The sequence below is a fragment of the Panthera onca genome, chromosome B2 (assembly GCF_046562875.1).
Source record: "Panthera onca isolate mPanOnc1 chromosome B2, mPanOnc1 haplotype 2, whole genome shotgun sequence".
Taxonomy (NCBI): Eukaryota; Metazoa; Chordata; class Mammalia; order Carnivora; family Felidae; genus Panthera; species Panthera onca.
In genome coordinates, this window is record NC_138343.1 from 100,621,647 (window position 1) to 100,634,234 (window position 12,588).

Genomic DNA, 12,588 nt, shown 5'->3' on the forward strand with positions numbered 1-12,588 from the left:
ATGCTAAGGTGGATACAATGCCATTTTGTACATGAAGATTTTGCATAACATCTATTTCTCCCTCTCTCTCTCTCTCTCTCTCTCTCTCTCTCTCTCTCTCCTCTCTTTCCTTCAATTCTCAGAAGATTTGGAGGGATATTTGAAAATTTTGACAATCAGGAATAAAAAGGTAGTTTAAGTTTTGAACAAGAGTTAAATTGGTTCTTAATTTATCCATGACCTTTACTGATCCTTATTTCTAATTGCCAGATTTGTAGTCTTTCTCTATAATTATCTCATTATTTACCTATCATTTCAAGGTCATGAATTCAATTCCAGACTTTCAGTACATTTCAATTAACACTAATTGAGTGCCCAAAGGGTGTGGGACTCTCTTCTAGATGCTGTGAGGAAAATTGGCAATTGATTTTCTCTTAATCAGGTGTTGAAATCAAACAGTTCCTGCTGGGCACTGTAGAATGTCCAGAGTATATACCAGAAGTCAGCTGTATTGCCAACTTCTAACCAGCTTTACTTAAGACCCTTGGGTGTGAAAGCTAATGCTGTCTGTGAAATAAATATGTGATGGTGGCAGAATTAGACCTTGTAGAGGGATCTAATTGGGACCTTGTGAAGGGACTTGATAATATTTTGTGCAGCAGTAATGTCCCTAATAAAAATGCCTTAGTTCCCCTATTAATAACTGTGGAGCAGAACCACCCCTCACAACACAGGCCTCTAATCTGACAGATTTTTTTTTTTTTAATAAAAAACTCTCCCTAAAGCAATTGCAATAAACAATGATTGGCTGGCTCTTAGACCGACCAACTAACAAACCTTCAAATGAACAAACAAACACAACCCCAAGCCCAATTTGCTAATCTGTATCCCAGTAATTCTGACATGTGGAATTGAATAAAAATGAGTTATTCACTCTATGTAGTTATTTGCATTTCTAAAAACAGGATATTACCTGCTCAATTCATCAGCTTCTTGTTGAAGGTTCTGGGCATGGTCGACGGCTTCTTGGACTAAATCATGACTAAGGTTACTTAGGTTGGAGAGCTTTCCTTGTAGTTCATTTTTGGCTCCATCTATTTCCGCATAAATCCCTGATGCATTCTAAAGAAAATGTTTTAACAAGTAAATTGTTGAACATAGAAGGACTTAAAATCTTTTTCCCTTGGAGCACCAAAAGATAATCTCTATTCTTCCTTATCATGAGGTTTAGTAAATTTCAGGCCGGGTCTATACGAGTCTAAAATACTTCAAGTAGACTTTTATCTTTTTCTCTTGCATCTTTAACTCTTTCTCTATGGATTGCTTCCCCCACTTTCAGACATGCTCTGCCTTCTCCCACCTGAAAACAAAACAAAATGAAGATAAACCAAAAAAACCCTCCATTACCCATAGATTTCCCCAATGTTATTACCTTACTTTTCTATTCACCGTATAGTAAAATATCGTCAAAAAAGTGTTTATGTTAGCTGTCTCTATTTTATCACTTTTTAACTCACTCTTTAACCCACTCCAGTCTGGTTTTTACTTCACTGCTCCAAAAAAACAGAAATTAAACTAATGATATCTATGTTACTAAATCTAATGAGCATCATTCATTTTTCCCAGTCACTCAAATAGTGATTCTCGACATTGTCACCATTCTTAAGCCATGAACTTTTCCTTTTTCCATCTCCAACTGATTCTAAGCAGATTACTTTATTTTCTTTTTTATTTAGAAGACATCAACTAACTGTAGCAGGGAATTTTTTTTTTTTTCTGTACTCCTGATGTTTCCTCCTTATGAAGGGAGCTCAGTCACTGAAACCTCAGACCTCTCCACCCCTTTCCTAATTCTGCTCCTAAGAAAGGGACTGGTTTATTTGATTGGTAAATTTTGGGGGGAATAACTGTGTAGTCTCTGTTCAACTCTACGCTCTGCCTCTTGGTAGCAAGCCTGAGTTTTCCTGTGTTTGTCCATAATGAAAGTTGTTCTGGGCAGAACCCCCACGTGAACATTCCTGCAATGTTGCCTGTCTGAGCGGGCAGTTCTGCCTAATTCTGGGATTGAGTATTAGCCATGCCACTTGGCTAAGAGACCTAAAGCCATGTCCTCATCTTAGCTGCATCAGAAATGAAGGTGATGTTCTTGGGTTTCGTATTTACAATTTTATTTATTTTTCAACTCGTTTAGAACTTGGGCGCTGATAGAGGGTACTATTCTCCTCAGAGACTCCAATACCAACAAAGAAGAATCACAAACAACTCTTTGCCACCATCCTTCAGTCCCTTCCCCTCAAAGAAAACCCTATTATAGCTACATTTTCATGTACATCTTTCTCATATTTTAAGAGGAAAAGTGTTCCTTTTCTGTATAAGGCATGCTGCCCTGTTTTCTCTTCTTCTTGCTCCCTAACTAGTGGCTCCTCTCATGTATAAACATGCCCAGTTAACCTCTCCCATTAAAAACAAACAAACAAAACCTATTCCTTGACTCTAGCTTCCCCTCCAGCTTCTTTTCTTTGTTGATCGAGTGCATTCCACAGAAATGGTTCTTGCCAAGGTCCCCAGTGTCAGACACCCTGTTGCCAGATCCATTCGACACTTTCCTGCTTTATGTACTGGATTTATTTCTGGTTTGTGACGGTGTTAGTCATTGTCGTTCCCCCAAAACTCTCTCTTTCCTTAGCTTCTGTGACACTGTTCTCTCCTGGGTCTCCTTTTTCACTGTCCAGGAAGGAGACTTCAAAAGCTGGTGTTGCTCAGGCTTGACTCAGACCTTTCCTCTATGAATAATCTAACTTAGCTCTGCCAGCCTAGTCTTTCAAGTCTTCTAACCCACTCTGCACCATCCGACAAGAATGGCCATCTTTCTATTAAGCAAATCTGCTCATGTTATTTTCCCTCTCAAAATCAGCCAGTTGCTCTGCAGGAACACATTTGATTACTCAGGTGGCTTCATCAACTGATCCCTCCTCTTTCCAATCTCATCATTTCTCACCCGTCCCCACGCCATTATGTACCATGGTCAAACCTTGAGTAACCGATGCTTTAATGCTCCCCGATTTTTTTCTGGCCGCTGTACCTTTGCACATAATATTTTCTCTATCCAGGATAACTTTGCTTTCTTTTTTGTCTGACTCACCTGGAAAAGTTCTATGAATCCTTCCAGTTTCAGCTGAAATATCACTTCCTTTATGAAGCTATCCTTAATTTCTCCAGGATGAGTTCAGTGTTGTTATATATTTCTACTGTTCATGTATCACACTACTATAATAATTTTGCATGATTATTCCACCCACCAGACTACATAATTGTGGAAGGCAAGATTTGTGTCTAATTTATTTTTGTATTCTCAGAATGTAGCATAGTTCTTAGCACAAAGGGTTTATTTCTGTGGAGACAGTATTAAGTCTCTAGCTATTTGGTAGATCATCTGGGGAACAACTTTGAAGAAAATTATATTTAGTTGTATAAGCAGAAAGAATACCATGGACATTCCACCTTTACTTATTAATTAATTAAGTAAATATTCAGCATATGCCCACTGTGTGCCAGGCACTCTTTTAGGAGATAGAATGCATAACTATGAATATAGTCTCTGCTTTCAGGGAATTTACAACCTAGTGGGAATATATAGATTATAGATAAATGGTCAAATAATTGAACAAGTTAATTTCAGAGAGTAAAAAGTATTTTGAATAAAATAGTATGAGTGGGATGGGTTGGAGAGTGATTGAAGGCAAAAACACCATTTGCATTGAATGTCACAAGGACGCTAGCCATTTGAAGATCTGGAGACAGCAGGTGCAAAGGTCCTGAGGTGAGGAAAAGTGTGGTGTGTTTGAAAAATAGAGCAGAGTTGGAGGGTGACAGAGAGGAGTGGACTGGAAGGTAGTGAGTGGGGAAGAGATACGTGGATTGAGGTAGAGTGATGGGTCAGAGTCAGGTCATTTAGGAACCATGGTAAATTGACCTTGTTTCTTACTCTAAGTTTTACTGGAGGTTTTTGTGTGGGAGAAATAATATTTTTAAGGGATTGTTCTGCTACTGAATGGAGACTTAGTCTTGAGGGGCAAGAGTGGAGGTAAATGAATGGGTAGGAGGCTCCTTTGGCAGTTCATGCTGGAGAGGAGGTAGCCTGGACCGCAGAGTAGAAGCAGCGAAGGGAGTGGTCAGAAACCAGGACTCCTTTTGGAGATAGGGTCAATGGGTCTTATCGAAACGGGAAGGAGGAGAGAGGAGAAATCAACAATGACTCTGGAGTTTTGATTTGAGCAGATGGGGTTGTGCCGGTTACTGAGGTGGGGAAGAAGCAGGTTTTATTCAGAATGTGTTAAGTTTGATATGACTATTACACATCTAAGTGGTAGATAAAATCCCTGAGTTCTTACTGGAAAACTTTAAGTAAGCATTTGGATAGGAGTCTGGAACTCAGTGGAAGTATGAAAGCTGGAGGTATAAATTGTGGGGTCATGCATATAATTGTTCTTTAAAGCCATGGGATTCAATGCAATCAGCTAGGGAGAAAGGGTAAGTACCAAAGAGGGCCCAGGACTGAGAATGGAGCCATTCATTATCAAGAGCAGGGATGGACCAACAGCTCAGGGCCACGTACAGCTTGAGGCCTGTTTCTACACAGCTCCTAGCTAAGGACATTATCTAAATTTTGGAAGAGTTGTAAAAAATAAAAACAAAAAATTAAAAAAAAACGCACAGAATAAAAGGGAGTGTGGTTATACGTGGCCTGCAGAGCCTAAAATATGTACTACACAGAGGATGTGCAGAGGTGAATCTAGCAGAGGAGGCTGGAAAAAACTCTCCAATGAGGTGGGAGGAGGACCAGGTGAGGGGGGAGGGTACTGGAGGAGCCAGGATGAAAACTCTGAGTGTTTAAATAAGGAGAAAAGGTTAGTCAGCAAGGAGGCTAAGAATGCTGAGGAGGGAGAAGTAACCGTGGTTTTGGTTATGTTGAGTTCACTGATGACGTGGACAAGAACAGTCTCGGCGGAGGGGCGTGAAATCCCATTTGGAGTGGGTTGTGTACGGAAGGCAGCAGATGGCTGGAAGTTGGATATGCCAGCTATAAATGACTCTCGAGGTGTTTTGCTGTGAAGTTGAGCAGAGTAGAGTAATGAATGGGACAGAGATTAGAGGCATGCAGGCAAGGGCTTTCTTCTTTTAAAGGATAGGAGATACTTACACATGTTTCCATGTTGGCAGCAATGGTTCAGTAGAGAGTAAGAATGGGACCAAAGAGAAGAGAGAGGGCATACTTTCAGGGGGAAACCTGCGGCCCCGTTCTTGAGGTGGGGAAGGATGGGATTCAGAGCACAGGTGAGGAGATGAGACTTCAACAGGAGAAGGGATACTTCACTAATTATAGTAAGAAGGAAGGTAGATGTGTGCATAGAAATGCAGGTGGGCTGGTAGAACTGGGGAGAAAGATGAGGGAAATTCTCTTCTCTTTGTTCCTGTTTTTCAGTGAAGCATGAAGCAAATTCACCAGCCAGACTGATAGAAGGGAAGGTGAATTTTTCACTATGTTGGCTTCTCTGGTATGGCCATGGTGCTGGGGATACTTGGGTTTACTGGGCTATGGGGATAGAATTCTCATGTGCGTACAGTAAGGGAAGAGGTGGATAAAGAAGTTAAGGCTGTTTGCAAATAATGATTATACAGTAGTCCCCCCCTTCTCTACAGAGAATATATTCCAAGATCCTCAGTGGGTACCTAAATCTGTGAATGATACCAAACCCTGTATATACTATGTTTTTCCTATGTATATAAGCCTATGATAAAGTTTAGTTTATCAGTTAGGCTCAGTAAGAGTGTAATAATAATGAGTAATAATAAAATAGAACAATTATCACAATATACTCTAATAAAAATTGTGAGAATGTGGTCTCTCTCTAAAAATGTCTTATTGTACTGTACTCACCCTTCTTGTGATGATGTGAGATGGTAAAACGTCTATGTGATGAGATGAATTGAGGTGAATGAGGTAGGTATTGTGATGTAGCATTAGGCTATAGGAGGGATAAGCAGGGTGGGCTGGAGGAAAAGCTTGTTGGGCAGGAGAAGTTATGGGGGCCGGAGGTCTGAGAGCTGGTGGGCTCATCCATCTCGAATTTGGTGTCACCAAGGATAGTGATGGGAGTAGGGATGGAGAGGAAGACAGGGAACTTGGCGCTGAAACAGTCGAAGAAGAATGAGATGGTGATCAGATGACTTTAAAATGATCTCCTTTCAGTAGCTAGGAGCCACGCAGGGCACTATTGAGCACTTGAAATAGGGCTAATTCAACGGAGGAATTTCATTCTAATTTCTTTCATTTTTAGTCGTTTAAATTTAAACAGTCATATGTGGGTAGTGCCGCCATGCAATGAGGGAAACTGAAAACTTCAGTCTCCTGATCCTACTTCTGTAACTCCAGTTAACTTGACAGATTTGAATTGGATTCCACTGTTGTTCTGTGACAATGAGCCGCTGTTCCGATCTGTTATAAATCCAAACCTACAGGCCACATGCATCCCTACCTTTATTATATCATCAAGTTCTGAAAGGGTCAGACGGGGTGTTGTCAGAGAATCCAAAGACGTCTTCAGAGAAGCATTCACCCCTTCCATCTGTTCCCTCACTCTCTCGTGTTGTTTCTGTGGGAAGGAAGCGTAAGATACAGCAGAAGAGAAGGTCACTGTAGAGAAAGCATCAGGCAGAATGGTCAATGTCACCTCCTGTCTTTGTGCTCAGACAAATCTAGGTTCCTCTCACGGCCCCAAGACTTAATTGCTGTGTAACTTTGGGGAATTCTACCCATATCATGCTCCGTTTTTTCATTTATAATATGGAGGTAACAAATGTAAGCACTTTGGGAGCTTTGAAGCACTTAGGTATGATTATTGCTCAAAACACCATCATCTCAAGGGGAGTGACCACTTCAGAGAGAGCCTTTGACTTTTTCTCCATAAATGTAAAAAGCGGGACACTGGATGCGGGAGTGCACAGAAGCTCTATATTCGCACTAAGTGGAAAAATGAATTAATTCAGAAAGGCATTTCATGTGCTGACTTTGGGCCAGGCACGGATAGCTCATTTGGATAGTAATAAAGCATATACAAAACATTCTTAAAGTCCTTAAAAAGATTTTTTTAAATGGCCCTACTATGAAAGCATGAAATTGTGATCTAGCTTCCTGGCACTCTGAGCTCGTAATGTTAGATGCTCAGACTTTTTGAGGAGGGAAAATGGCCCAAGTGTTAATCTATTTTTTGATGAATGCTTTCATTTCTACCTTCGCTGTTGGATTCTAGAAACAGGCATGTTGTGATTTTGAAGAAATATTAGATAGCCTCAAATGAGTTTGGAGTTTGAAAGCAACACAGAATGATACTTTAAGAGGGAAGAGTAAAAGACTCATTTTACAATCTGAGTAAAAAATGAGTCAAAGTTACTTTAGAAGTGGTAATTTGAATGGAGGTTGAAATATATGACTTATGGTATGATCTAAGATATCATGGGAATAATTACAGAAGCCCAGATATAGAAGGACACACTTCCTAAATTCATCTCAGTGTCTTTCGTGTTCCCTGCAGTCTTTTCTAATTTAGGGAAGGAAGACGGAAGCATCTTCTCCAAACACGTTGCAACAGGGGAAGATATAGGTCCAAGGACAGAAAAGAACCCCATTTGAACATCTTAATGCAAGAACCTTCCAAAATCAATTTCCCCTCGAAATCCACCAAGCTTAATACAGTGTGACTATCTGGGGCTAATTATTCTTGTCTCCACAAGCAGCGGGAGTCCCACAGCTCTATACAAAAGCAGTATCTTAACATAAGAGTATTATCTACTTGGCAATGAAATCGTGCCATTTGCAGCAACATGGATGGAACTGGAAATGAAATATGCTGAGTGAAATAAGTCAGTCAGAGAAGGACAGATAACATATGTTTTCACTCATATGTGGATCTTGAGAGACTTAACAGAAGACCATGGGGGAAGGGAGGGGGAAAATACGAACAGAGAGGGAGGGAGGCAAGCCACAAGATACTTTTAAACACAGAGAACAAACTGAAGGTGGATGGGGAGGGACTTGGGGGGAGAGGGGAAATGTGTGATGGGCATTGAGGAGGGCACTTGTTGGGATGAGCACTGGGTGTTGTATGGAAGCCAATTTGATTATTAAATTAAAAAAATTAATGCAAAAAAAAAGGAAAAAGAAAAAATAAAATAAGGGTATTAAGGTAGGTAAGGAAAGGAGGTGGAAAAGGTTGGTATTATTTAGCTCGTTCAGAGAGGTTTTCCTTCTGAGACATGACCCCTGTCGGAAGATCTTGTATCTGGTCCCCTTAAGGGAGCGCAGGTAACATCCCGAAGTCAGAGCCAAACTTTAAAGCCTTGTGGTAACAGCACTGAGTGACAGGTTCATTTGCAGTAGTTGGAAAATGATGTTTCAAGTTAAGGGGTTTATCACTTATCATATACTGTACTCATCATATACAGCCTTAGACAGAAATGAATAAACTTAGCTTTGAAACAAAGATGCTCCCACAGAAAGAAGGTCAATTTGAACAAAAGAGAGTTTTGAAAACTAATAATTATGAAAATGATACACAATTAGCATATTAGGCATGTTCAATATCCATTTCACATATGCAAAGAATAAAAAAAAATCCTGATTCTTAAAAAATGATAGAAAGAGTTGTGGGGGGGGTGCAGAGCTTTGGTTAAGTTAATTGTGCTTTTTAAAATATAGAATCTTACATTCATCTGATGAAGATTTTTATTATTCCTAGTTGTGCGGCTACTGTTTGTACATACCAAAACAATTAAACGTTGTGGTTATTTTTGGTTTTGTAAAAACATCAGAAATTTGGTGTGATTCTTTTCTAAGATGTGCTGTAGGTCTGACAGTGAAATGTGAAATTGCAATACTTAAGTTTAGTAGGGAAGACAGATCCGTTAACGGTTGATCACAGTACAGAAACGGGAATGTCACAAGGTTCGTTATGGGATTGCTGAAGAAAGCACCTGTTAACTTGGGGATAGGGAGTAGGCCTCCTGGAGGATGTGCCTGGGGCTATCCAGGCAAAAGAGAAAGGGAAAAGAAATCCATCCCAGGCAGATGGGATTACTGGGAGTGTGATATTGCCTGCACTGAACACGTCAGGCAGGGACACAACAAAAGGCAAGGCCAAGGAGGCTGGCAAGGGTCGATCAGAGATGGTTCCTCATGGCATGTGAAGGACCATAGACTGTCCTATAGGACAGTGTCTCAAATGTTCTTAACCATAACCCACAGTAAAAAATGAATTTTTTGTTGCAACACTAAAGCAGAAATGTGATGGAACCAGACTTTCCTATACATGAGGTGCTTTGATATTTTCTATTCTGTTCTTTCCATTCCATTCCATTCCATTCCATTCCATTCCATTCCATTCTATTCCATCCATTCTCCTTTTTTTTTGTCTTTTTAAAAAATGCTTGTTATTTGTTATTTGTTATAGTTGTTATTCAACTATACTTCAACTTTTAAAAAAGAGCTGGTTACAACCCTCCAAACTCATTTTATGATCACTCAGTGGTTTACAAGCTGAAGCATCAAAGGCACTGCTATGGGTCAGGAGGAGAAAATGAAGGGTTTTAACAAGAGCAAGTGGTGATCCCCAGAACTGTAATGGAGGTGGCTGATCAGTATGGGTGGGGAGGGTGGGTGGGAAGGGAGAAAGAATGGAAGGGAGAAAGGGAGAGGCTATTTTGGTTGCTATCTTGACCATTATTGTTCTAAAAGATATTGACTCAGGGATTTCTCCTGTTAGAAAATGGTGGTGACAAGTGTAATTAACTTGTTTTTTTCAGTTTTTATTTATTAAGTAATCTCTACACCCAATGTGGGGCTCGAACTCATGACCCCAAGATCAAGAGTCACATGCTCTTCTGACTGAGCCAGCCAGAGATGCCCCAAGGGAAATTCACTTTTATTTAGGAAAATGTTCAGTGACTTACTGAGAGATGGTGATGACTGAAAATCAGGGCGGAGAGCCTCAGTTAAGTTGGTTTCGAAGACAATAAAAATAAACACAACTGAATTAATGAATTTGCTCACAGTTGCTTCCTATTTTTTGACATTGTTATTTTACTCTCATCTGTATAAGTATGTCCAAAGATACACACATCTCCCTATCAGAGGATGGCCCCTCTCGATCGTGGTGGCTGTGAGTGCCTGCATTGCTTGCAACAGCCGTGACCACCACCAGATCTAAGCCCCTAAGGTGGGCATGCACAAATCCTGCCCCCCATAGGGATCCTGGCCTTTGCAAGCTGTGGCTACGTCTGGGAATTTCTCTCACCTCTTTGTATCTGCATGACCTTTGGCTTGAATTAGATTCTGTATCTGTGTGCATACCGACCAGCCAGGCTGTGCAATTTGCTTATCTCACCTTTCCAGAAATTATACATACTCTCCTAGGCACATGTTTCTGAGTTGCTTTGATGTTCTAGTGCTCTCAGTTTAAAAAAGGAAAAACAGGCAAACATAGGACTAGCACATTGGTTACTCACTTGCAAGAACAACGTAGCCATACACATTGACACAGGCACCAAGAACAACTGCATTCTTACTGGTGCGAAAGCGAAACAATTAGAATGATTTCAACTTGATTTTAGGTGCACACGCTTACATTAGCAAGTTAAAGCGGCAAAACATGGACAAATCTTTTAAAACTATGAATATCTGAATGTACTAAAATTTTACAAAAATCGCGAGCCAACCGTCCCTCCTTGTTGTAACTTTGTGTCATATGTGTCTGAAATGCATTTACGGGTGGAACGTCCACCGTACCTCGAGGTCCCGCTGCCTGGCTGCTGTGGCTCTGTTCATGTCTTCGGCGTCCCTGACGCGGTCAAGAGCCTGGTCAAGTGATTCCTGGAGGTCTGACAACTTAGCATTGTGGTCATCCAGCTGCTCCAGCACGACAGGAAACAGGGAGCGAGTATCATTGTACAGCCGCTGCCAGTTCTCAGCTTGGTTCAGCACTGGCAAGACATGGACACAGAAACTCAGTCTGGGCTTCTCCTGTCTCCTCTCATTCCATCCAGCATTCAGCAAAGACGCAAACTTGTCAGGCCATGCCTTCCTTAGCAATAGAGACTGAAGCTCTTGTTTGCAAAACTAGCCCCATGTCCTATACTGGAAGAAAGAAATCCTATTTTGTAGGATTGAGAGCCCCTGGATGGCAGTCAGCCAAAAAAAAAAAAAAAAAAAGAGTTTGGTTCGTTTTCCCATCGAGATGATGATTTATGTGGAAACTGTGTTGTTATTATACTGTGTTTATTATTACCCAGGTTATTAGTAATTTTACCATATAAAAGGGTTTGAATGTACTATAGTTTTACTATTAAAAATAACCCAAATTATCTTGTCTGTTACTGACAAGTGATGTTCACAGCCGCTCATTTTCTGTATTCTCTCCAGGCAAGTGCTTTTAGTTAGCTTCTTTAGGTCAAACCTAAACCATTACTTTGGTAACGAAGAGTTACCGTTGACTTTGTGGTATGAAGGCTGAATGACAAGGATATAGTCTTAAATTCTGTATATGTCTTAATTCTCTGATCAAGGTAGCATGCATTGACTATGTGCCTTAATGCTATTTTCCCTCCAGGGAGTATCAGTCTGTCTCTTGGAGGTCTTGTATTTTCTTTCATCTGTGTGAGCACAAGATGCAAGTTCATAGCTGAGTAAAGAGAGTGGTTAAAAACGCATCCACGAGGTTGGAAGGTGGCTAAGTGGGGGATGTGGTTGGTTTCATTTCCCCAGGGCAGACTCGTTAAAATTCCCAAACAGGCAAGAAATGTGGAAGCATCCGTCTATGACATTAGATCTCCAGCCTTCCTGAGTGCTGCCTTCACCCTGACTCAGAAATGGGGCTCGAGGTTCGTCTTGAGTTCTTACTGTTTAAGACTTAATACATTTGCTATGGTAATATGCCTTTACATGAAGAATGTTCCTTTTCTCAAATATTCGTAATAATTTGCAGCAGAAGTTGCTAGTATTGATCATAGGAAAATAACCCAGTGCAGGTGTTCTTAACCCTTTTTTGTGCCATGGGACTCTTTGCAATCTAGTGAAAGCTTCAGACCCCCTCTTATAATGTATTTAAAAATGAATAAAGTAAAATACATAGACTTAAAAAGAAGACCAATATATTAAAAAACAAATTGGTACTATAAGAACACATATGCCTCTTCTATTTTGAATTACTGCTAAACTTAATGTTGTGAGATAAGAACAACAGCTAGTATCTGATACCCAAATCCACGGCTTCCCTTGTTGATTGTGTAGATTAAAATGGACACAAATTCTTTGCAACTCTTCCCATCGAGAGTGGAGTCTATTTCCTCACACCCTTAGTCTGGGCTGGTCTGGGCCAGTAGGATAGATATGACATCTTTGAGTTCCACTCTTGCCTTCCTGCTAAATGAGTGAGGCTGGGCTGGTCTCCTTGAGGGTAAGACACTATAAGGGGGGGAGGCCCAGCCATCCGCCCCTAAGGGCCAGGACATGTGAGTGAGCCCAGCTCATGCTACATGGAGCAGAGATGAGCTGTCCAG

At 40.7% G+C, this 12,588-nt stretch overlaps 1 protein-coding gene across 2 annotated transcripts in view; it reads right to left on the reverse strand.

Annotated features, from left to right (window-relative positions):
- The window catches only part of LAMA4 (laminin subunit alpha 4), a 143,530-nt gene that overhangs the window by 52,625 nt on the left and 78,317 nt on the right, over positions 1 to 12,588 (reverse strand). For both annotated transcript variants that reach the window (XM_060616434.3, XM_060616436.3), the window contains exons 11-13: positions 10,820 to 11,013; positions 6,516 to 6,632; positions 953 to 1,101 (exon numbers count right to left, since the gene is read on the reverse strand). In XM_060616434.3, coding sequence (XP_060472417.3) covers positions 953 to 1,101; positions 6,516 to 6,632; positions 10,820 to 11,013 — 460 coding nt within the window. The remainder of the gene's footprint in view (positions 1 to 952; positions 1,102 to 6,515; positions 6,633 to 10,819; positions 11,014 to 12,588) is intronic.